This window comes from Ischnura elegans, chromosome 3, assembly GCF_921293095.1.
Source record: "Ischnura elegans chromosome 3, ioIscEleg1.1, whole genome shotgun sequence".
In the NCBI taxonomy this organism is placed as follows: Eukaryota; Metazoa; Arthropoda; class Insecta; order Odonata; family Coenagrionidae; genus Ischnura; species Ischnura elegans.
The window spans coordinates 26,577,273-26,604,759 of NC_060248.1; the positions used below are offsets into that span (position 1 = coordinate 26,577,273).

At 38.5% G+C, this 27,487-nt stretch overlaps 1 protein-coding gene across 1 annotated transcript; it reads right to left on the reverse strand.

Moving 5' to 3' along the window:
• Window positions 1–823: 823 nt before the first annotated feature.
• LOC124155574 lies at window positions 824–27,487 on the reverse strand. The gene is made up of 6 exons (XM_046529523.1): window positions 27,089–27,487; window positions 10,055–10,206; window positions 8,423–8,538; window positions 6,359–6,451; window positions 4,365–4,474; window positions 824–998 (listed from the first exon to the last, which is right to left on the reverse strand). Exons 1-6 carry the CDS (start codon window positions 27,284–27,286, stop codon window positions 927–929), a joined length of 741 nt encoding a protein of 246 aa, XP_046385479.1. The 5' UTR covers window positions 27,287–27,487; the 3' UTR covers window positions 824–926.

Sequence of the window (27,487 nt, forward strand, 5' to 3'; positions counted from 1 at the left end):
CGTCCCACCAGAGCACCCTCAAGCGATCGCATAGACCGAAAATGCTCCCGGCGCGGTGCCACGGGATCGCACACTTGTAGAGCGGTGAATTCGAAAAGGAGATAGCTGTAGCGTTCGGAGATTCATGTTTCTTGCATATGGAGACAGGATTTTTATCCTTCTCGTTGCAAAGGAATAGTTTTCTTTTATACGCACTATTATAATTCATTTTCGGGAATACGTCTGCGTGCTATTAATATTTAACTCAACGTTTCGATCCACTTACTGGGAACGTCGTCGTCGTCACTTACTGGGAACGTCGTCAGGACGACGACGACGACGTTCCCAGTAAGTGGATCGAAACGTTGAGTTAAATATTAATAGCACGCAGACGTATTCCCGAATATGAATTATAATAGTGCATCTAATCGCTGCGAAAACCTTAAAACTAAAGTTTTCTTTTATAATTCATTCATCTTTGGGTGTGCACTTGCTAACATGCGTATACGCACGCGCCACCACTGCTCTACACCCAACTTCTGGCCTTTTTCTGGGCTCTGTAAATATTATTAATTTAATGAACATTATAACATTATCTTAATACCCATTAGTGTGAAGTTATGTGTACAAATTATTGTTGACATTTATTGTTAATTAATCAGACCACAAAGAATAGCACAGCAGTTAAAAAATATTATCGCAAGTTTTTTTATAAATAATACATATACCTATGACATAAAGTTGATCAGAGAATACCCAAATATTGTATATAATAACATTTCAATATATTAGAGAAAACAAAGGTACAAATTAAATCACATATACTCCTTGAAGTTAATTTAAAAAATTGAATTTCTGAGAGGATTCACATACACATTCTTGTTGTCTAATTTTAATTTATATCATTAATGTCTTTTAGGTGCTAATCATCATATTTCATAGGAGTATCATAACACTTTATGCATGTAGCAAACTCCCTTTGATCGGAACCAGTATCCACTGAAAACTCTCCTTGAAACCTGTGGAAAATAAGAAAATATTATCAGAATTATATCCTCTCACAAGTGCACTAAGGTATCATTGAAATCATAATATATATATATATTATATAATATATTATGCCCTGAATGTGATGTTATTACAATGAAATACGGATTAGATTTAATGATATTTTGTGAAAAATTCCACATTTGCAAAAAAAACTACTGATTCATAGTGTTCCTCTGAATGCATTAAATCCTCATTGAATGTAACAACAGTGGCGGATACAGATGGGGGGCAAAGGCCCCCCTCCCTTACGGGCCCGCCCCGCCCCTATTGCCAAACAATGCAGAACCACAATTATAACTTTTTTATATCATAAGAGGGCATTGTTTTGTATATGTGTGTAATAAATTTAATTAAAATTGTCTTAACCTCTGTATGTGACTTGATTATTTTCTTTGGGATAAGAGTAAAGGTAACTCAAGATATCTTTTGCGCACCCCCCTTGAGTTTTTTCTGTATCTGCTACTGTGTAACAATGAATGATGAAGACTAGTTGTCAGTGTGAAATATTACTTTTTACTCTTAGAGTGTGGGAACGTTTTTATACGTTTTGCATGCTGGCTGCAGCATTAACCCAAAATCGTTATTGCTACATGCATATTTTGCACTTGGGCACTTTTCCTTCACCATAGGGATCACTAAGGGGCTTAACTCTACCAGACCAGCCCCGATGGCAGGGGGTGCCTACCAGAAAAGAGAGTCTCATCTGCACTGGCTGGCAGCCTGAATCGTGAACTCCCACAGCCCAAGGGTTAATGGTGGAAATCACTTCACCACACCCAGGGAAAACACCAAGGTCAAAAAGGCATCTTCTAGATGTCTTATAGGTAATGATATGGTCAATGGTTTTACTTTGGTTTTGAAAAGAAAAAAAATGACCAGCAAAAATGATGAGCAAAAGTTGTTTAAATAGTTTGCTTAGCAGTTCTGGGACATTCTGGAATCCATTTTCATAAAGATTACTCGTTAATTCAAAATATATTTACTTCATCACTAACGTGGTCTATGTTTGTTTTTGAAATGGTCTAGAAGTCGTCAAATAAGACGTCTTCAAAAGATGTCGAAAAGAGGTCAAAAAAGTCATTTAGATGGTCAGAAAATTCTCTTGATCTCATATTAATAATACGTATTTCCTACAAATTTGCCCTGGGCGGGAAAGTTGCCAGTTTATATAAGGATCTCAGATCATATTTTTTTTCAAAATCAGATATTGTTGACCACTGCCGCTACTCAGGGAGAACACCAAGGTCAAAAAGATGTAATTTAGATGGTCAAAGAATACCTTGCGATCCCCGGTCAAAAAACCTATTTCCTTCCCTCCATCGTGACCTAATCACGATGTCTTCTGGTTGCCATATTCCTTAAACCAATGCATTTTATATACGAACCCTAAGAATGAAAAATTTTTCTGGATTTAAGTAACCCTCAAAGCAGGAAAAGCTCCCCATATACATTCCATGTTGTTTTGATGGGTTCAAGAGGCAATTTTTACAAAACATTAATATTTTCGTGAACCACATCTTTTTAACTTGGTTATAATTCTGTTAAAAAATATTGTCAGTTCAATTATCATGCATGTATAACACTTGTATATGGTGTATATCATGAGATGAGATTTTGTTCGAGAACTTACAACAGGGTCATTCTCTCTTTTCATTCAAATGGCAAGGATTCAAAGTGGCAATTCATTAAAGTAGTTGTATATGGGAGGAAAAGATATGTTACAACAGGAAGAAATCTTCTCCAGTCAGAAATTTGCCATTAATTAAAGATAAATAAACCACAAAATTGCCACCTACTTTCCATGAGTTGGTGAGTTAGTTATTAGAGTTCATATTCATTTACTTCCTGAGGTTGGCATTTTCACTAAGGGAAGAAATCACTCACAACAGTATAAATAACAAAAAAACATATGAAGATAATGAACAAGGCTGAGGAGTAGCTGAGAAGTGGTGAATCACTTGGTATGACCTCGTGAAGTCATCAACTCATCTGCAACAGGATTTAGGCAGTCGATTTTTTCACTGCAAAGAGCTCAAGAAGTAGGTGATTGATCAGGACACAGGAAAAATTATTGGTTCCTTTATTTTTCAGTCCCTATTGCAACCAGCCTTTGCCTTGGGCTACCACCTTGTCGCAGTGGTAAGGCTTGAGTGTTCAAATAGCCCTTTAAGTGCCTAAGTGATAGTACTCATGGTAGAACAAAGCAAAATCAAAGTACTGTTCCACAAAAAATTGAATGCTGTCCAATAGTTTCAACGCTTAGTGTCATTATCAAGACAAACAGAAAGATCACCTGCAATATCGAGCCATGTATTTCCAACAAAGAGAGGAGGGATTATGAGATTGGGTAAAAGCATAAAAGTACATATAACAGCGTGGGGTGGAGCATACATTTATGCTTTGACCCACCACCCCTTAAGGCTCCCTCTCAGCTCCTCCTGTTTTTGGATATATAAGGCTCAATATTGCATTTGATCTCTCTGCTTGTATTGATAATGGCGCTAATCTTTATACTAGTAGACAGAATTAAATTATTTATAAGTAATAGCACTTTGTTTTACATTGTTCTACCCTGAATGTTCTACCCTGGGTATTGTTCTCAATAAATGCTGGTAGGGGCATCAATGCCATATAGGTCAATGGGTAGGACCCAGACAAATGGTAGTCCACGAGATGATGTCACGTAAAAATCCTTGACCTCAGCATGGTCCTCAAAGTCATTAACTTGAAAAACCCTAGCAGAGACTTATCATCAGCACCATCATCCAAGAAATAAGAAAAGCAGACCATGAATATGGAGAAGAAGAAGGCAGCAGTGAATGTAGGAACATGGATTGTTAGGACAATGATGAGGATGGAGTGGCTATAAAATATCAAAAGGGAAGTGGAGAAAGGAAGAATCTTGGGACTATGCAAGGCGAGGTGAAAGGATAAGGGGAGATATCAGATAGACTACATTGTGGTAAGACAAAGTTTTAGGAAAATTGTGAAAAATTCGTGCAGCTTCCCTGCAGCAGATGTGGATTCAGACCACAACCTAGTGCTCATGAATGCTAACCGAGCAAAACAAGATTATGAGTATTTGGGAGAAAATGTGGAGGATCTGTAAGGCAACAGGAAAGCTGTAGGCATTGACAATATCTCGTGTGAGCTTCTGAAGAATCTAGAGAGAGTGGTAAGAGAAGGTTTTTCGAACTAGTACACAGGATATGTATATGAGGAGGGATGCTGGCTTGGTTCCAGGTTTTTATTTAGGCCCTTAGTTTAGTTATAGTTTTTGGAAACTGATGTAATAACAACTTATAATTTATATTTTTTGGAGTATTATCACATACCTTTTCAATTTTACCTCCCTTTTCTAAATCTTGGAATGTTGGTTCCAATTTGCAATACTCTAAGGAGTTAGTGAGATTTTCTTCCCTTATGACTGTGCATATGACTCCACCTGCATAGAAAGAAGGTAGAAGGGTTGAAAGTAGTCATGGGCACTGTGCGAGTGAGTCAGTTCAAATGTGCGACTCTGCAGATAGCGCTGTGAGGCGAGAGAGACCTCCCTCACTGCACACTGTGCGTGTTGGAGTCGTGAGCGGTGGGAGTCGGACTCCATGCGTACATGACTCCCTTCGCACTCACTGTGCGCTGGAATTGTGTGAGGTGAAGTCAGTCTCCCAGCGCTCATAACTTCCTCAGCGCACAGTCTGTGTTGGAGTCATGAGCGGTGGAAGTTGGACTCCATGGGCACACAACTCCTTCCACTTATATTTTCCATGTGAGACTCATTGCACGTTTGGTGGGTCAAAAGGAGCACATGGCACATTTTGCAGGTAGGCCACTGCTCATCTTTTCATGTCACTTGAAAGATTATCCCGATTAATTTTCTGGGTATTACTCTATAGAATCTCATATGACCCTTATAGTAATTTTCTCTCTCCTGCATTTTCCATGCATCATGAAAGATAAAGGGTTGGAGATGCTCTTGTAAAAGTTTTCGTCAACGGCAAATTTATGAAAATAATACGAGACAAAAATGAAAATTTGTTCTATCTCAAACAACTAAGATTAATAGAGGAAAATAATTATGAATTGTTAACATGATCATGTAGTTTCTGAGAGAATATTTTGTTACTGCAGAATTTTTTAAATTGTCGTCATCTCTAAGCACAGGAGACAGAATAAATTTTCCGTCTTCCATGAAAGATATAACGTATTGGCAGAAATGGTTCCTGAGTTACATCACCTGTTAAGCATTGTGACCATGCAATAGGTGATTGATTTGAAATCAATTTTTTAAATTGTGATCCAGGAAATGTTGCATCATAAATGTTCATTCAGGAATCCCCCCCTCACCACCTTTCCCTCAACCCAGAAATGCTTTGCTGAGTCACACTGTGCAAGCGGCTCTCTGGAGTGTGCTGTGAGCGTTGAGGCAGCTCCACGAAAAGATTCGTTTATGCCATCACTAGTTGAAAGACCTTAGTGGTGCATATTCATGAGATAAGTTGCTGGTGTTTTTCGGGTATTGCTGTGTAGAAAACTTTTTAACTCGACGTTTCACTCCTCCTACTGGGAGCGTTATCAAGAGAATGGAAGGAATTTATACTCGTCCCGAGCTTATATATGTTTTTTTGCTACCCATTGTTGTGCCGGATTTGAATTTTAGCCGATAGCCGTTGGCCATTATATTGTGCTAGGAACCCTCTCCATATACCGCTGAGGTTATACCCATCCTCCCTATTAAAGTTATTAGGTCTTTTCGCAATCTCGATGGATTCACGTATAAGACGCGGATGGTATTCTTCCGTCTTCGCTAATACCCATGTAGCGTCAAACATTATTCTATGCCCAGGGCTGGAGGCAAAATTTTCAGCAACAGCTGATGCGTCCCACTGATGTAATTTTAACGCCCTTTTGTGCTCCTTAAGCCTTCCTTCTTCCTTAATTCAAATCCGGCACAACAATGGGTAGCGAAAAAAACATATATAAGCTCGGGACGAGTATAAATTCCTTCCATTCTCTTGATAACGCTCCCAGTAGGAGGAGTGAAACGTCGAGTTAAAATGTTTTCTACACAGCAATACCCGAAAACCACCAGCAACATAGATAAAAGAAGCTGTGAAAGTCTTCAGACGAAAATTCATGAGATAAGTCAAAAGTTTACCACCATTCACGAGAAATCTAATTTTTTTACTGAAAAATGTTCACCCTTATTCTAAAAATATTTTCTTCACCTAGCTTTTAATATTCTTAACTCCTTGAAAATGAGTAGTGTACTTTATTTTTTATGCTGAGATGAACTACCTCATTATAGAATTTTGACAATAATAATTACCTGACTTTACTATTCTCACCAACTCACAAACTGATGATACCGGTATGTGATCATCAGTAAATGCTCCAGATGTAACGGCACAATCATAATAACCTAAAATAATACAATAAAAGTACATGTAAATTAAAAAAAAATAATATTTTTTAAATACTGAATTTGATATGAATTTTTTGCTAAATACATATTAGGTAATTCCATGTCCACTTAATGCAAATAAAGTTTTCAACTCAACCCTGTCAGATTCCTTTTTAATCATGCATATTTATGACCCGTGTAAGCACATTTATGTATTTACTTATTTTATCATACGGTCTTTCCTTCCTGAAATTCCCTATTAAATTGAAAAGATTGTATTCATTGAGGTAGGTCTCAAATATGTATTTTAATTTCATTTACTTAGCAAACAATTTTTGAAGATAATTTGAGAAATCTAATAGTCATTTCTCTATTATCAGAGGCAGAGTTGCTATTACATATTTCTAAGAGGTATTGGATACCATCAAGGTGTTTCAGGAAGTACTGAACCATCTACCTTCCCTCCCCAAAGGAACAACTATGTATATCACCCCTAGTTAGGTTGGGTTTTGTGGCTAAATAGTAATCTGTTTGATAATGCAAAGAAATAAATTTGGTAACTTGTATTGGATGTCTTTATCGCTAGTTTCTATGAAGGGCTTATCTCCACAGTTAGCTACTTGAAAGATAGTATGACGCAAGGGATAATAATGGCAAAAGCGGTGTTTGCGCCAATTCCATGGGGCCCGAGCCCCCTCAAAAATTCGTTATGGGCGTGAGGAAAAAATGTGTCAGTCTTGTCGATTTTCCCCGTAGTGTCCAGATATCGAGATTCGAGTTATCAGGCTTCTAACGTTGATCATATGACTCTTCTAAAATGCTTAAAAAAACTTAAAACTCACTACTTATAACATTTCCCAGGGCAAGATCCCCGGTTTGGGCCCCCCCCCAATATTTTTTGTAAGTCAGCATCCCTGTGTTTGTTACAGAATCAGATGTCTCGAATTGTATGTCTGAAAATGTCTTATGGCCAAATTTGCTGTCTTGAAAGCTTGGGTAGAGGACTGCTGCCTCATACTGATTTGAATTGGACTTCAGTTATTTATAGCAAATGTTACTTTCCACCTTACTTGCTGTCAATAGGTTGAGGAATATTATGTTTTTGTATCCAAACATTTAAAAAGTTGGATCAGATATGGAAAGGTTTATGTATGCTGCAAATTATTGGATTTAAGAGTAAAAATTATGATGAATTCTCCCGAAGTGAGTTCAGCTCTACTCGGAGGGGATTTGTTATTTAAGCTACACCTGAAAAGGACCAACATTTTTAAACAAATGTAGGCAATAAGGTTTGAGTTACGCCAACTTTAGTATTAAAAGGGGCCTTGGTCATAGGATTTTTTCTGATATGCGGTTAATTTTTCCTTCTTATAGTGGAGATTAAGAAAATATGTATTCATGTACTGCTCCAAGTACGCTTCTAGTACGACCAAAATATCTTAATTTCTTCACATCAGGATTATGGAATAGAACGAGTTTATTTTTAGCTTATTGCCCCTATTACTTTTATTTTGTCCTGATTTAGGATTGTATTCCATTATTTAATCTGGCCTATTCCACCTTGTATACACTTGATTAAAATGTGAGATGGCACTTATAGGTTCCTTCAAGTTGAATCTTTATACATATATACTAAGAAATGTTTTCAGGCATTGATAAAGGCTTTTTTGTTTATTGTCCTACTCTAAAGTGAACTAAATAGCAATTACACTGTTGTTCAATAGTTGCCCAGCATCTCTCTACCAATTATTTGGGCTCTTTTGGGTTTTCCCTGGAAAATGGGAAACTTTATTTACTCTCCTCACTCTTGGTAATGAAATAAATACCTCTAATGTTAGGTCGCTAACCATGTTTTGGAAGTCCTTCTAGGTTCAGCATCCTCTCAGTTCCCAATGTCCCATTCTTAATGTGGGTGATTGGAAATGTGGGGAAGGTGTACTTATTGAGCCATCTTCTATAGCCGATTTAATCATTTTATTGATTAATTACCATCAGGGATGTGAGTCTGATAGAAGCCAATGTAATCATTCCATATGGTACCATATATTTTCTTCTCCCTTAGCTTATCCAACATTTTTCTTGAAGGGTCGAGAGCATCAATGTTTCTGCAAGAGGACAAACAGTTGGATAAGACAAGAATCAGAAGTTGAGAAAAAATCCATGAATCAGTATAGGTATTTATGCTATGAATGAATAAATATACTGTTTTTATACAAAGGAAAAGTAAGATTCAATTCTTTTTCTAGTAACATCTGCCCTGAATTTAGTAACATCTAATGTCGAGAGTGAGACGTGCATCCTTACCACAAAAAACTGGTGACTTTTGGTAGTATTTGAAATTCAGATACATATTGAGAAAGTATTATTCGCAGAAAATTAGTGCAATGCAAGCTAAAAAGTAGATAACCAATGGTTTCATATTCAATTTTCACTCAATGTAAAGGCTGATAAAGTAATTTTTTCCTACATTACACAGAATGTCCAGGCAGTACATATATAACTTTACGCTAGCTAGTAATTTTTTACGAATAAACCTTTTTATAAATTTCCTAATACAAAGTATCGGTTAAGCGCATAGTAGTGCTCCTTTATATTGTAATCTTGTGACATTACTGAATAAATACTTAAAATATAGGGTGAAATATTTGGTTTTCTAAATATAAAGCAAATATAAAAAATTGAAAACTCATATGTTAGCAAATGGGTGGGGGAGAGGTTACGGTAATGCTTTATATTTATTCTTGTATTGGGGGATGAAGGCATCAGTAATGGCCAAAAATGTCCTTATATAATATGTACTTTAGCACTCACTATGTTCAGCGCATAGATGAACAATTTTGATTACTCACATTTACCACTCATCTTATAGCTCATAGTAGACACAAAGTCTTAGTTAATTTTGTTGATCAATCATTGCCATTTGGGGCTTCTGATCAAATACAAATTTCTGGCAAGATTACTATTGTGAGGTCAAAGTCATCTCATTAGCTCAGACCAATTTGCCCCTGATTACACTCAGATCATGTAGGTGGAGTATTTAACAATTTGGTGATGAAAATTATGAATTCACTGTGTATTATCTATTGTAGAGCATCTATTGTATAGTGGAGGGAAAAGCCCAAAAAGAGATGGTAGATCCATTCATGATGGCTCCCTTAGCAATGACATAAATTTTGTTTCTGTTCAACGCTTTCACTGCATCTTTTGATGCCATTTCATTGATTATATTCGATGCTTGTTGAGTAATATACATAGTGGGAAAGGTAGAATTAGAGGAGGGTAGGAAAGAGAAAGAAGTGGAGTGTTTGGGGGACCTGGCTAGCAAAGTAATGAGCTACAGCAGCAGAAAATTCAAATTAATACAAACATAGATATGTAGCATTTTGCTCAAATATTTTCAGAGTAAATACCTACAATATTACAGAGATATGATATAAGAGTGGAAACCTGATAAATTTAAATGGATTTCTCAAATTTTATAGTTTTGCTAAATGTGATGAAATACCTATCTTGTATTTGGGTAAAGCTTATCAATTATTTCTTACCCAAAAAATGACTAAACATGCTACCCCATAAAGGTTTTACTTTTAAATTAATTATTATTTTAAAATACATACGTACTTGAAATAATTCTTCTTTAAATATGATCCAATCATTCCTGTACCAGCGCCAACATCCAAGATTTTCACATCATTCCTTTTTGACAGAGGGTAATAATCTGCAATGGCTTTACATGCTGAAATAGCTCCACTATAATTGCTGGAATTCACGTCCTAAAAATAAAATTAATGGATTTGAAATTTATTTGGCATAATCATACGCCACAATACATACAAATCTCGTCATCATTGAATTGCCTTTTTATTAAACTAACAATAAGCCATTTCAATTGGCAAGAGAGGAATTGATATAATTCTTTATTTGCCTAAAAATTCAAGTGAGATGATGGAAGACCATAATTAATATCATCTGGCATTATGTGGAAGTTTTTCGTATTTTAGATTTATGATTATGATGAATGCCTTTTAACATTTTGATATTATTCTGAATTTTCCCATCTTAGAGTTTTGCCAGTGTCAGTTGAAAATACATGCTTGTTTTAACTTAATTTTTTTAATGATAAATATTCAATAGCAAAAACTTTAATTAACAAAAATATTAAATGCATCTCAAAAATAAATCTAGATAATAGAAATTTGCCAAACCACAAACATCCAGATTTGAACTCAGACTCATTCATGATAAGAAAATGTACTATAAAAAATTATAGGTAATACTAAAAATAAAATTGAAATGTCAGCAATTCCTGATCAACTTAGCTACCGCAAGCCACCTAAAAAGCGTGTGGCAGGGGGTGTTAGATCACTAGCAGTTTACAAATATAAAGAAAGTGCTCTGAGGAAATTACGATTAGCATTTATTGAAATCCTTTATGGTTTGTGGGAAAAAAAAATTTGCATATCTAACCATTCAGCAAAACATCTCTCTTAATTTATCGCCTCTGTTGGACCTGGAAATAAAGTACGGCTCTAATATTATGTTCTCCGTGTCACTCTTAAAGAAATCCATTCTCAATTGTTCAAGCAATCTAAGCCTAGCACGCAGCCTCCGAGTCTCCAGTGGCTCCCAGCCTAATTCGTTTAACATCTGGGTAATGCTGTCTGTACGCCCATAGCAGTTTTTGACGAACCACGCAGCCTTCCTTTGTATTTTATTCAGTTCGCGGATTAAGTCTTTCTGAACCAGATCCCATGTGCTCGCTGCATATTCAAGGTGTGGTCGGACGAGTGCAAAATAGCACCTTTCTTTTACTTTCTCAACCGAAAATTTTCCCACAATACACTTGACGAATCCTAATTTCTTCAGGGATATGCCACAAATATTCTTTATATGTGCCCCCCATGAGAGGTTCGAGGTTATCATTACTCACCGGAAACCATATTTTCTTTCACTTTCTCATCCGAAAATCTTCCTACAATACGCTTGACGAATCCTAATTTCTTTCTTAAATAATAATGTGTTCCGCACAATAAGTTCGAGGTTATCATAGCTCCTAGGTACTTTGCTTCGTCTGCTGCTTTTATTGCGAGATGCTAAACGACTCCTACACAAAATTCGTATTGAGAGCAGTGAAGCTGTAGCCAGAGATATTTTGCTGGGGGTTCATTTGGAAGACACTTATGGGAGTCAAATGTGTTGGAAGGGGTGCTGAACCACAGGGTGCCATATTTTCCAAAGGAAATGTAATGCTTGGCATCTGTTGTTGACATTATAATTCAGATTTTTTCTTTTAATTAGTTTAATATTTTCTGTTAGAAACTCTCAATTTTTTTAATCAACAAAATTGTCTCTCATTTTTTCCCTTCAGAGTGTCCAAATTTTTGGGTAAAGATACATTCGTTATTAATAATTCAGGCATTTAAACCCTCATGTGCAAGTTTTTATTTGTCTTAATATGATGTCCCAAAATGTCATCATGGTTTTGTGTAGGCAACCCGCAGCCCTAATTCGCATCTTCCCCATTTCTTCCGCGGAAAACCGTGTAGAGGCGTTTTCTTCAATTGATACCGTGGAGATCATGGCAAAATATTGCCAGGTTAAGTCGAGCAGACGTGAAGTTACTTGATTATGCCATTTCTGCGTCCTGAAATCCAAGGAAATATGGAAAAAAGTGAAAATGGCATCGTCTGCAGTATCCCGTGATTTCCCTCCCTCTTTGACTTATGACTCGATGAATATTTTTAAAAGGGGAGTCTACGTTATCGACTTATAGAATGCGCTTTCTTCGGGTAATCCAAAGTGGAGTTAAGAGAAAATACGAAAATGCATCGCGGGTTGCCTACGTAATATTTGGATAACTTTGGAGGGCTCAGCAATAAGTCAACTAATCACTTAACGATGCGCACAAAACTATAATTTTGAGTTTTAAATACCAATATTCATCGCCACCGATGTTTATTTCCCCCTAAATATGATAACTCCGACTGAGAAATATAGCTATTTTGCTCTTTACAATGTCGAAATTTCTATATTTTTTTGCCAATATTCTGTCATTGAAAGGAGTGGCATCCGAGTTATTAATATTGGTTGACAATTTGTGCTAGCTGGTGAAATTCTCTCCGAGAAAAAAGTGACAAACAATGTTCCCGGAGGTACCCTCAAATACCTACTGTAACTTAAGTTTTCCGAAATTAAATTCCAAAATTTCACGGGAGATTTTAAATTATTTGCCCCCATGTGGCTTGGGAATCAGTGCTGTAACTGGGGTTGACTTTAAAGACCGGTTGATCGAAAGTTTGTAATTAAGCACTGCACGAAAAATAAATTTCACAGCGTAATTGGAGCCTTAATAGAAAAATTAGGTGTCACCTATAATTTGCTCAACTAACCGACAACTGCCTCACGCATTGTCTTGTAATCGAGTTGAGTGGTTTCTTAGCTGCCATGGTGTATTTTCTGGAGTTAACTTATCTATATCTTATTATTTCCGTGTTATTTTTATTGGATTCGCTCATTCATTCTTGATTTCAATAAAGTAGGAGATGGACGCAGACGTATCAAGAAAAACTGATTTGATTGACCACCTTCATGGTCACATAGACAACGTAAAACTGGGGCGAAAAAACGTTATTCATGCATAAAAAGGAGAAACAAAAAGAGGGTCAATAGAATTGACAATTGAACACTAATAAGACACCGCGATTCAGGGCCGGCCCTAGCAGGTGCGGGGCTAGGGGCGAACCTTCAGTGCGGGGCCCTTCACTTAAAATATTTAACTCTATACCCCATCTACAAATGTCTTTGGAAAACCCTTCATTCAAACCTATACTAAGCTCAAGTTCAAGTTGTTCACAATTTGCTTTCAGTTCGTCATTATGGAGAGATTTCAAACTTTCTGGGGAAATGAAAAAAACCAAAAATCTCCGTTTAGCTGCATTATTATTCCTTTTTCATAATATTATCTTTTGTCTAGCACGGACCTAACAATACAGTAATAGTTGAAATTGCGTTTTCAAAAGTATCGTATCTTTTAATTTTTTTCACAAACGCGGGACCCCCCAAAGCGCGGGGCCCGGGGCCGTCGCCCCGCCCTAAGGCCGGCCCTGCCGCGATTAATACAAAAATTCAATGTAACAACAACTTTTCATCCCAAGATGTCTTCACTCACCCACCCCTGCAATTATGATTAAAACATTTTACGCTTATTTCCCAAATCAATCAGAGGAACCAAGAAAGCAAATACTCTGCTTGAGAGAATCATGATATAGAAAACAATACATGTAAATAAGCCACTATACGTGGCATTCGTGGACCTGGAGGAAGCCCTCGACAATGTGGAATGGAATAAGATGTTCGAACTGCTGGATATGCTAGGAATGGCTTTTAACGAAAGAAGAAGAATCTACCAGCTATACAGGGTGGGGAAAAAATTATGTGACGAAATTTTAACTCAGGATAGCTGATGCCAGAAGGAACCAAAATCACCCATAGGGTAGTTTCCTTCATCAAAGAAAACGAAAGGCATTGATAACGATTCGTTACCCACCAATAGTATATGTATTCATAATATAAAAATTATTTGGTTTTAGAAATCCCAGTTTAGACGAATGGCAATGGTCAATTTTATCCTCAGTTGAAAAAGGCCAGATTTGCGCCCATGCGATGCCGCTCCACGTGACGTCATAGGGGCCTAGTTTCTATACGAGAATATAGGAGTTTTACATCGTCTGGGGTTACCAATGCATGCATGAGGATCAGAGCTCAGGGAAACATCTCTTAATAATCACCTATTAAAACTGCCTGAGAATAATCTAAAACACTAAAAATCTAAAAGCGTGAAATACGTACTCTAGTACGATTTAGGCAATAAAAAAATAATAGGACAACCCTATTAAGCTTTGGTCGAAAACGTACCATTTTTAAACCGCAGAAACTTTACATAAAGCGCTCCGATTGGCCGCGAGTTTGCCCCGTTGCCGTATGCTCTGGACAACTCATGATCTTGAATGCTTTGCCTGCCGGAGATCGCGATGCTCTCAAAGTAACAAGCTAGCTCAGTGGCAGCGCTGTGAATGAATATAATTGAAAAAAACAAGAGGGGAATGCCTCAAGAGGAAGTCCCAGGGACCAGGGGCGCAGCCAGGAATTAAGGCTGGGGGGGGGGGTTCAGATGCAACTAATACCGGGGTGTGTGGGGGTATGGAATACCCACCAGGATAAGCGGTAGGTGCCAAATTAATAAATTGCGGAATTCAGATAAACTTTTAAAATATTAAACACATAAAAAAATAAGTTCAAAATGGTGAGTTTTACGGCTTTCTGAGGGATATTTTATTAATCCTTACTCTATTCTATTAGTAATATCAATCCAATTAAGTAAAATGGATTAAACTTTAATATTTCTCTGAGCTCTGGGGGGGGGTTTAACCCCCAAAACCTCCTCGCTGCGCCACTGCCAGGGGAAAATAAAGAAGAAAGTATAAAGGAAGAGATACGAGGAAGTAACCCAACTAGCATTACATAGGGTGGGATGGATGGCTGAGGTCAACCAATGTCAGGAGGGCGTACCCAGGCTCAAAAATAGAGGGGAGGGCAAGCCATGGTTGTTGAAGATATAGTTAAGATTTAAGCATGGAAAAGGTGAATGAAACCAACATTTTAAGGAAACTGTAACAGCTCTTTATTAGTTTTTAAAATTATTTGCTTGAAAAAATATTATTTTCCATTATAGACATTTGCGATATTTGCTTCTAGGGTGTGGGGAGCATCTGCCCCTCGCTGGGTACCCTCATGGTCATGATTGAACGACCGATGAATGAATGAATTCCATCAATTCAAAATCCACCAAATCCCTTGCTGATTTTCACGCTATTTTCACCAGGTTCCTCGCTAATGTTTTGATGAACGCCGACATTGATGTATGAGTGCAAGAATCTCTCGCTAAGTGCTTCCTACGGATATTTTATTGCTATTTCTTTTGTTTCTAAAAACCGGCTTTGAGTTTGGCTCTACAGTCCCGCCACATGTACCTAACCTCCACCGTGAACCCACCTAAAAACTGCGCCTGGGGTGGACTGCCCCCTAGCTTCACCACTGATCAACGAACTGTAGAATCACGAGATAATTACCATATCTCGCACCATATTTGACGGTAAAATCATGAATACTATTTCGCCTTCCAATTTGAAGATCACTACTCTTTTTGCAATGAAAACCGATGTTGGTGTTGCAATCGTTCAGAACTATTTGCAAACTCCTTCTGGTTAAAGTACGTTTTATGGGGTGCATTAGATAGGTGCTCGTGCACGAAGAATATAACAGGAATCCCTATCGCTGGAGCCATCCCTGAAAGAGTAAGTCTAAATAAAAGTGTCTATTCCTAAATGTATTCATCCAAATGAATCCTTAGCGAAAACATTATCTGGCTACAGTCTCACTACCCCAAATGGACGTAAATTTATTTTGTCTTCAATCGGTTAATTACTTCTATAATTTCTCCCCCCTCAAACCCCTCCAAGCCCCTCCCAGATATGCTGCTGGCCACATAGGATTTAGTTGCGTTCCGAGTGTTCAAGTTTCACTACACTGGAGGACGCTCCCTAAGAAAGTTCTCACTAGCGATTTCTTAATGTTGCTGGCGGTGAATTGTTTGTTTTTCTTATTGAAGGCTGACTTGGCCTGGCTTTTGGTGCTTATTATTTCTTTACCAGTAAAAATGCTTCTGATTATTTCATAGCGTATTCCTCACAGGGACTAAAAGTGATCATGCGATTCAAGTTTCAGTACGAAGAGGTAATCAACGAGGTACTCTATGAGGATAACTTAGCGCAAAGATAACTTTTTTTCGACATTCATTCACATTGATAGCGGAGTATATTCAATTTAAGGACTGACTCATTCGTGAAATGAGAAATCGGTTATCCGTTCTTTGTCGTCGTGATTAAGTTTCCAGTGAGTATGGAAAGAGCGAATGAGTATCCATACACGTTCTTTGCGGCATTTACATCCATCAACCGCCTCAATAGGTGTGTTGCGGGTGGTGTTAGAACAAGAAAATCCGTTCAATAAATAAAAGAATCTTTGATTTCGGAGTCCCGCTCAGCAGTCCATTATTTTTTTGAGGGGGGGGGGGGGGGGCGGGAAACAAATTCCTGTATAATTCCATCCGGTAAAACATTTCTTATTTTATCGTTTCTGTCGGGCCTAGAAACATTCTGAAATTCTAATATGATTCCTCCCAAGTGCAGTTTTTGATGAATCGAGCAGTGTTCCTTTGCATTTTATAATGCTCGCGAATTGCATATTCCTGCGCCCATTGTGCGCATTCCCATATCCTAGTCGTGTATTCAAGGTGCCCCCCCCCCCACGGGTACGATGAGTCACCTCTCCCTTACTTTTTCATCCAAAAACCTTCCCCCAAACCGTGACGGAACCTAACAACTTCTTCTGGGCTCTGCCTCAAACATTTTTTGTGTTTGTTGGAGTCCTCCCAAGTGAGGTTTGATGTTATTGTAACTCGTAGATACTTGGTTTAATCTACACCTTTTAGTCAGCACCACCCACAACCATGGGCGGGTGGAAGGGGAAGGGGGCAGCTGCCCCCCCTAGAAGCAAAAGTAAATGTAGTTCAAAAAGAAAGTTATGAACAAATTTTCTTTAAATCCAAGAAAAGCCAAATCAGTGTAAAACATGTAATTAAAATATTTTTTTGCGCAAGCATTCTTGAAAACTTATGAAGCCCTGTCATAATTTTTTTGAAATTTTAGTTTCCTTAACTTTTTCTGTGTTACAACTTGAACAACCACGGCTTACCCTCCTCCAGTTTTGATCCTGGGTACGCCCCTGTCCACAACATATACATATTATACCACAATATTTATTTTTTGACGTCCTACACAAGAAAGGTACAGAAGTGCATATTCTCAAGTTTAGGTTCAGTTCCCATTTCTGGCTCCAAGCATGAACGTTGTAGGGGTCCGATGAGAGGATTTCGAAGTAGTCTTTTATTATACAACTTAAGATAACTCCTGAAGGGACTTGCCACATAGCCCCGCATCCAATTTCCTTTGTGTCACAATGATGGGATGGCTATCTGTGAAGACTCCAATTTACTCATTGTCATCATCACTGGAAGCTGTGGGTGAGGATTGTTCTAGGTGGGTGAGAAGATCCATTTAAGGTACCTACCCATCTCAAGCAATCATTTAATGTCGTTTAGGTGGCTTGCGCTGGCGTTTTCCGTCGCCGGAAATAATTAAATAATTGCTTTCAAAAATGCTTCCATCATATTCGTTCTTCGAATGACCCAGTTTCTCAACCTAGCGTTACCCTCCCGCAAAATATACGTCATGGTCGATAAAACAATAATGACACGAAGAGCTCAGGATTTTTGGCTCTTGTATTCTTTTTTTTCTAGTCTTTTCTGAACTCACCATCAGTCTTACGTTCGAGTGACTTCTTATTACCAAAGAGCAGTTGATACCCCCTTACTACTCCCTTAGCGCTGTACGGTGCGGTAGCAAGGATATTGAGGACGAGGAAAGACTGGGGGCCTTCGAGATGTGGGTATGGAGAAGGTGAAGTGATCCAAAAGGAGGGACAAGGAAGTGCTGGACATGGTGGGTGAGGATCGGCAGCTTCTAGATTAGATGCGGAGGAAACAGAAGGTATGGATAGGGCGTGAAGTATTGAGAGGGGAGTGTTGAGGGGTGTTCCCGAACAGTTTCTTAAGGCCGTTTTACACGGGGCACGGAATTGCGCAGATTAGAGCTGCAATAATTTCTATAATGGCGTGGAATTGCGCGAATGCATTGAAGAAATTTGAATGCAATGAAGGGGCTATTTTGCCATCTCACGTCCACGCATTCTCGCATGTGTTCTAGCAATTCACCGCTTTACACGATGCAATTTTGACTGCGCCTTCGTACACACGTCAGATTGTGCAGGTGCGTGCCCCGTGTAAAACGGCCTTTACACCCGATGTTATGCTCCGATCCACTCATTCAAAATATTTCATGCGTTAAGGTATGGTTATGATTTTGTTGTGTAACTAGCTCTTAATACGGATTAATTTGTAGTATGAAGACGGTATCTAAAATTTAATTTAGTTAATTTAATTATATTTTAGTTACATAATTTAGTTTGTTTTAATTAAATTATTTTTAATTAATTTAACTAAAATTAAATTAATTAAAAAATTAATTTGTAGTATGAAAGCCGAGGTAGCTCAAGATATCTTTTGCGCCCCCCTTGAGTTTTTTCTGTGTCCGTTACTGCCTTGTACCTCATGAATTACCAACTGCACGAGTTTTCTTTGTTTTCGAGATATACGGCTTATTTGTACCGAATATCCTACCTATAAGGGGACATTTGCTAGTTGCGACAGCGTGTCTGTCGGTTTTCTTTACTTTTCTCTTTGAAATAATGAGCTCTCTGTGCCTTGTGGTTATTTGAAGCCATCGCAGCCACAATGCCAAGCGTTACTCTCCAAGGAGGTTGTAAATATCTGGAGGCACTGTATCCGAGTTTTTGGCGTGGTCAAAGTTCCGCCATCTTGGATTGACAATTTTTGGACTTTGTCTCCGACTGATATTTTGAGGTGGCTAAGTTTTGTTCTGAAAATGAACTACATTAAGTGAAAAATGCTACCATAATCATTACTATTTTTCCGGTGATTATCACAGGATTTTTTTCATTATTCGCGATACTTCTATTAATGTATAAACTCTGTGTTTGTCAGCCTCTTTACTGGTAGGGGTATCCTTGAAAATATAATTTATTACTGTAATTGTTAATTTCCGTTGTCTATAATGAAATTCAATTCCATTATAAGTGTTGGGAAATGACAAGTTTAAACTCGCAACGTTTTATTTTCAGCTGAATTGGTTTTAGAGCGTAACCGTGGTGATTGATGATAATTTTTCCCTGGGAAAAGATGCTTGACTCGTAACTTCGCGAAGCCTACCAATCAAGTAAGAAAAAAGGTTTAAATTGTGCGTTCCATAGTTTACTTTAATGTGCTACCGAATTATAACAAAAAATGTCACCAAATAGTAAGCATTGACCCTTATGGGATTGTCAATGTTTTGGTCCTATCCTACCACACTTCGCTCCACGCTCGAAACCAGTGGTGCCCCCTCCAGATATTCACAACCTCCTTGTTACTCTCTCACAAAATATACGTCATAGTAGATAAAACTATAATCACTTAAAGAGCTCAGGATTTTTGGCTCATTCATATATCTGTCGAACAACTACATCAAGACACACATAAAACAGTTAAATTTGCTCTAATTATATCATACGCTTGAAGGCTCATTGCAATATTTCTCTAGGTCGCATATATCCGTAGGCTCTCTGTTTTCAACCGGAAGAGTTCAGATGGAATAAAATCCCTCCTTGTTCATTATTTATTTTTTATATTGGAACATTAATGTAAAGAGGAGAATCATAATTTGTACCCATTAAAAATAGCTGACTCAATTAATGCCGGAAGAATTAGAAATGAAATGATCGGAAAATATACCTCCACCGCTTCACAAGTGGCGTTGGAATTTTTTTCGAAAACGTTGCTGTAGATTTATTAATGCTGTTAGTATTAATTCAGCCAACGGTATAGTTAATGGTCCCTGATTATAAAAAATAAAATAGGCGCTACTTTCGTATAGTATATCTCGAATTCATTTTAAAGTGAGTAGAGAACGCCAAAGCATAGTGAAATAGGGAAGTTTCCTTCATCAAATAAAACGAAAGGCGTTGATTGCGATTCGTTACCCACCATTACTGTATTCATAATATACAAATTATTTCGTTTTAGAAATACCGGTTTAGACGAATGGCAATGGTCCATTTTTATCCTCATTTGAAAAGGGCCAGATTGGCGCCCATGCGATGCCGCTCCACGTGACGTCATAGGGGCCTAGTTTCTATACGAGAATATAGGAGTTATACATCGTCTGAGGTTACCAATGCATGCATGAGGCGCAGAGCTCAGGGAAACATGTCTTAATAATCACTTACTAAAACTGGCTAAGGTCGGAGAGTTTTCTTCATTTGATAAGGTATTAATAATCCTTATTTAAGCCAAGCGCTACCAGCCAGCAGGGTACTCAGCTACCTGCTAGCAGCCTGCGTCGTATCAACGCTCAACTCGCCTCAAGGTCACCTCACAGGGCGGCAGCGGGAACCAGAAATACGCCACACGGAGAAAGATTTCCCGGCATTCATACTTACGTGTCTCGTTTTCGCGCGCTTGAAAATTTTCACTTTTCATTTAATCGCGAAAAATAGATATCGTCATTTAAAAATCTAAAAGCGTGTAATACGTACTCCAGGAGTAATAATATTTCGATCTAGGCAATAAAAAAATAATAGGAAACCACCCTATTGTGGAGGAAAACTACTAATTAAAAAAACTTAATATACAGAACTGGGTAGTGTAAATGAAATAAGGAGAATGGAGCTATTGTGTTGTTTAAAATATTATACAATGGTCTCACTTTCAAGTTCGCTCTAAAAGCATAGGTCAGGAAATATGAAGAAAGAAAGGCATTGTTGACACTCCACTCTCTATCTCTGGAAGTGACCGAACATTCAAAACAAGAGATGTAAATTTGGAAACCGAAAGGCATGGGCAAACATTCCTTTCCCCCCAAAGGACACGAAAACGAAAGTAAGAGGAAACCGAGGCATTACGTCGAAATATATTGTGCTTTCCATCCCTTCCCTTTTCTCCTCCTATGTGTTATTGCTGATTAATAATGTGGCACCATATCTTGGCTACCGTCCTGGAATTCAGTGACCACTTGAGGGCAGTTTATGAGTGTGCAGGGGTGTTCCCGGAAAATTTTCAGTATAAAAATGCTCTTCTCGTTACGTGACGTCAGGTATATTGTGCAGGGGAGGCTATAGGGTGGACTGGGGCACTTCTTGGAATACAATTTTTTGTTAAAATATTATCGGCTTGAAACGATTTTTTGCAATCCTTGATTTCCTTGACCCTTCTAAATTCCATTTTAACTTCCTCGAGAAATAAAAATAGGTAAACAGTGTGGAACTTAGCATTTTCTGAATTGTCCTCCCTCATTCCGGGAGGAATGGGACACCAATGTAAATGTAGTAGAATGGCAAGAAAAATAAATTATTGATTCAAAATACATAGTTATAGATATGTTAGTAATTTCTGATCTTATTCATATGATTTATGGCAGTAGTTGTAAATGTAAACAATGATTTTACTCTTTCAGTGCCTTTAAGCAAAATTGGAGAATTCAGTTTCAGGACAGTATGTTTTTTCCCCATGAAACAAATGTCTTCTTTTTGAGGGAAGAAAAATTTTAAATTGGCTCCCCCTTTTCGCATGGATTTTATATCATATCCATCACCATACTCATTACTACAATCTGTCCTGTGTAGTACGCCCCCCGCTGGGCACGCCCATGGTCCCATACCTCCCACTGTCCCATTTCTCCCTTGTTTCCCCTAGTAAGCAGATGCTAAAAGCATTAATATCGCGGTAACCTTTTTCTCTAAAGCTGCGCTGGGGTAGCCTTCGAAAACCAATGCACCATTTGTAATGCGTGTAGTGAAAAGAAAAATTAGAGCTTAAAAATTCACTCATCTATTCGAAATAAGGGAGAGGAAACCTAAAGAAGAGGCATCACTATCACTCGACCTGTCTTTTAATGCAACTATTTGCTACTTTAAAAAGGCAAATATTTATTATGAGGAAATTTTTAGGGTCAATACGGTGGACCCGTGTCAAAATTTATCTGTATCTCAGAGTTGAACATTTTTCCCCAATATTTTCTCAGGTGCTATATTTTACATTTGAGATACTGGCAAATTTTGGCAAAAGTATACTCTACATGCAATGAAATGTTTTAATTGATAGCGTGCATTTTAAACAGGAAATACGTCGTGGGAAAGTCAATATTCGACCGGTTGAGCGGGTCTGATGTGTTCTCATTTGCAAATTCGTGAATATGGCTATATTGTATGCAAACTAAATTAATTTCATACGCAAATGCAACGGAGAAGCACCCCCAAAGATTATCAATAGATTAGACCTAGAGGCAATAGAAAAGGACACGGAGAAGAGGAGCCATTAATAGCTAAAATATTCGACGCGGTAAGAGTCACGTAGCCAGGAATTAGCTCCATGAGGCGATTTTGTGGCGTGCGGGTTGCTTACATTAGTATTTTGTTTCAAATCTCGCGCATCGGAAAGATTTCATGAAAAAGCAAAATCTTTGGCCAACAGAACTCTAAAGTCATATTTTCCATCTCTGCAACTCCGTAGTTATCATGACTTCTCCATTGGTATTTTTTCCGAAATCCGTATGATTTTTCGAATATTTTTGTATATTTTAGGCTCTGGTGGCAGTAATTAACGCAATCCAATTTTGAAAATAGTTGGATCTGAGACCCAAGTATCAATTTATAACATTTGCACATGAGGCAGACTTTGTCCATTAGTTATCATGCTCCCCGCATTAAAACGCCAATGAAATTAGCATTATTTCATTCCGGCGCTGCACTATCTGCCCGCAGTCCAGGGAGTCAGTCTAATCATACCGCTGACTTTTATACGCCAAAAAGATAATGTTGACGTCAATGTCTGTGGTGTTGACTACCCAGTTTCATGCACTGAATCTTACCATGTAGTGAAAGGTTGTTCTATTGTAAAGGCTATTTCTCTATGAATATTTTGCTTCAAAGTGATTTGGTGGTTGACATGAAATGTTACTACATTGAAAATCGGAGGCCAGAGATGCCCCTGGACTATTGGCCTACTCAGCGGATGTATGGTGGTTGCCACTTGGGAAAAATTTTCCTGGGGCAAACCCTCCACCCTAAGCTACGTGCCTGCACGGTATAGCCAAATAAGTGCTGCAGTGAGTCAATGTAAGGATTGTAGGTACCATTCAGCACGTATGTGGCTTTCCATTTCGAGCGATTTGTAATGCCCGGAAGAATGTCCTTTTTCTGAGGAAATGTTTGCACTTCTGTCTTATTTAAGTCACGCTTTTGAATTCTATTTTAAGCGGTCGCGTCATCTGCTCCACCTCCCACTCTAGGCAACAAGGTATGAACTTGACCGATTCAAGGTCTCAGCCTCCGTATGGGAGGTGGGGGAAGTGTCCTTCCGACTATTTCATGACAACAACTCCACGCGACTGGAAAGTGGTTCCACGGTTCCGCTGTTGCTCTTGAGCGTGAAAGCGTGGAAAAATATCTGGATGGGAATGCGACTCTAGGTCGTACTTACGTCATCCCCACCACGAAGGAGAGAGATTTCATGTGGATGGAAATATTTGAGGTCTGTCTACGAGCACTTGTTGCTATTACTGGTACATTTTTCCAATCTGCATGCTTCCAGGTATTATCCCGCGGAAGTGGGCTGAGCGAGAAAAATTTTGCTGACTGTCCTGCCGGCGTTCAATCCTTCGTGATCAATTCGTCTAAATCGGAGAAATATTGCCTCTCTATCAGGAGCGGTCTGGCTAAGTCGGCTGGTCGGCGATCGCCGAGGGCCCCGAGCTTAGGGGCCCCCCACATCGCTCGCGTCTATCGTGAAGCGTATATAAAAGGTGTAAAAAAACACTCAGTTGAATTGATCCAAAGTATTTTATGTAATTATAAAATTCTGCGTTTTCATTAGTTTCTTCATAAACAATGTACGCAGTGTATAAAGATCACATAAAAATAAATGTGACTGAAGAATAAAGAGAACTTGTAAAATCTATTCCTGGGCATACAATTTCCAAAAATTTTCCGAGGCAGCGCTCAAGTCAATTTTTTCGAAATGGAATTTTTACTGTAAAGACAAAGGCTGAAATCACCACTCCGAGCCAAAGCCAGGACTTTGAGTCGAAGATATTAAGATTAATCGAGCTGTCTCTAAGTCAGAGGTGCGGCATTTTTTCCGTCAGAACCTTATGTCTTATTAGCTAAATACGTTATAGCAACAGGCGAATTTGAGGATTCTGGTTCTATTCCTATTCGTATCTTTTGAAGTGAATTAGCTATTAAAAAGTCTGTTTATCTTCCCTTCTTTTTCTAATATTTTATGACTATCATCATCGGTCATCGATCCAAATATTAGTTTGACACAGATTCCAACTACATTCTCCTTATTTAATATGAAATTGAATCATAATTATGATAATAGTGAAAATAATTTATGCATAATTATAATTTAATTTAAGGAGAAGAGGAAATCGTATTAAAATGAGAATTATCTCTTGAATGTGCTCCGAAAACGAATGCCATAAATCCGTACCCACCAACGAAAAATTTAATATGTATGTATGGCATTGTTATATTTACCATGGAAGAATAAGGCTTGAAGGAAGGTGGTTTCGCAGAAATCACGCGATTTTAAGTCTCTCGCTTCTCTATTCAATCCGAGGGTTAGTTTGGAAAGGTGAGATGTGGAATGGGACTACGCCAAGGGCGGATAAATTCCGCAAATTCACGCCAATTTTCTTCGCATGGACCACCTCGCAATAGAGGATTTATAATGGGAGTGTCCAACTTTTCAAAAATACTTAATAAACCAGGCCTTACGACAGTGATATCTCTCTATGTTGAAAACTAAAATTAGGATACACATCATGCAGATTAGTCAATTATATATTTTGCTATGCATTTTTTCAATCAAAAATATTTTCAGCTTGTTGAGTCGAGTCTGACACATTTTCATCCAACTGACGTACTTTGACGTCAGCGACATCAGCACTTAGTTTATGTCTTAAATATGCTTCAGAAAATGCCAGGACTGGGTAATCCAGTTTGAGGTTAGGTTCCACCGTTTATTTATAATTTCCTTGATATGAGGACACAATTTATATTATTCTTTTCGACAAAACAGAATTTGTAATCCAGAAGTAACTTTCTCTGTGTTTAGTCGAGTATTGTGGCAGAGTTCAAGCAAAATTTCGAGCTTCTTTCTTAACGCCAGAAATAATGAGAAGATACTGCTGAATTACTTCATTTTTAGCGGCAGTTGGAAGAGGACAATAAGGACGTATTTTGAATTTTGTCATGCGAATGACAATTTTATTTCATCTTGGTCTGATACTAGTTTAGAACGGGGCCAGAGCCAGCGGGAGAGGGGGTCTTGGGGGTTCGATTAGTCGCCTCCCGAAGAGTGTGCTCCAAGCTCAAAACCCCCTCGAAATGCGTTCTTCCTTCCAAGGGAACCTCAACCCTCCCCTAGACACGTAGCCAGATGGCTTCAGACCCTCCCAATTTTTCCCTCTTGTCGACTACCCGCAACATATCTGCTGATGAGCTACCAACGGAGATTCTTTGTTCTTAGATGTGGTTACATTTCATAATACCTACCTTGCAAAAGCCAACGATTATTTAGCTTTCACGATTATGCAACGAAATATAAAGCTGATCAATCACCTGACTGGCTGACAGCTGGCTCTCTCAGTCATAATGTCTATTAAAATTTAAATGGACATAAACTATAGGGGATTTTTTTTAGCAACTAATACCATCCCATAATTTGTGACGTAGACTAAAAAATTTATTATGCGTATAATGGCCAAATTTTATGGCATAGGTGTTCATGAGTCCATCAACCGAAGTGCTGGTGTCAAATGCATCAATACTGCTGTCACTATCGTCTCATCGTGAATGGTAATTGGTCAAAATTTTCTATTCTCTTAGCGCAATAAAATGTTTAGCCTTCTATTTGCAAGGTGCAGTTTATATACTATCAGTACGCGTTTGAGGAGTATTTGCACCCAGATCAAAAAGAATCAATACGAAAATAAATGCACAAAAACCAGTTAAGGAAATGTAAAAAATGACTTCGAAGTGCAAATTGATCTGGAGTCGAAGGTTGAAAATACCAATATTATTGTGCCAGCGTAAAGTGGAGTACATTAAATATATATCTTCTACGGTTTAAACCGTAATTTAATTCTGAAGCAATGGAGTTTTTTTGGTCTTTGTTACTATGGCCTCGAACTGCTTTTACTATTTTCGTTATTTCTGCCTTTTCGGACACGATAATGAAAGTGCCTTTTCGGACATGACTTTTGGCTAGGTCATCATCATAAGTATAACTGCCCATCTCGAGGTTCGGTCAAGTGCCAACTACTCATTCACTGAAGAACGTTTCATTGAAGCTGTTAGTTAGCTGAAAGAAATCACAAAACTTGACCGCCGCATTTCTTCTAATGGGAAATTATGTCATAGTCACCAACGGCAACGTTGAAAACAATTCAAACGTCCCACCCTAATTTTCAGCTCTTCGATGCCACTAACTCAGAGGGAAATTTAAAAAATATAACAAACGATTGGGCGGAATAGGGCATGTGCCCTCCAAAAAACGATTTCCGTCGCGATAACAGCTGCACGCATCATTGAGGACGGGATCTTCAAAACAAAACAACAAGATTGTGCGCTCCCAAATTTATGGGGGGCCATGGGACCAAAAGAAAAGGAAAAATTAATGCGATCGTGTGGGACGCTTTTTTGTTAAAACGCGACTGGTGGGATGAGAACTCATGGACGCATTTTCGAAATATACGATGGAGAGTATCCAGTCGCGTTATCAAGTCCAAGTTTTTCGGGGTTATCGGGATCGTGAACGAAAATAGAGGAGAGCGAAATAAAAAGATGTAGGGGACTCACCAGCTCGTATCTATCGGCCCACTCGTCGTAAGCCTTGACGGTGTGCTCCGGGACCTGCCACCTCGATTCCCGACAGTCCTTTTCGTCTGCCAGGCCGGCGGCGGCCGTGTCTGCCTCTGGTGAGGTATCCCTCTCCTCCATCTCAGCCGGGATTTTGGACTGCGAAGTCCACGGCGACGCTCTCCCATGCACCACCATGCACTCTGGCCTCTGCGATATGACCTCCCTCCTTTTGGACACACCAATGGCGAGTAAACTTCGGGCCTCCCTCCGTGTGCGGTGGTCCTTGTGTTGTACTCGTGCCCGTTGGAGTCCCGACTGTTTTTTCCCCTCCCTCTTGCTTCCCACAGTTGCCGCCCCTCCCAACTGCCAACAAGTCTTTCTCCCCTCCTGTCCTCC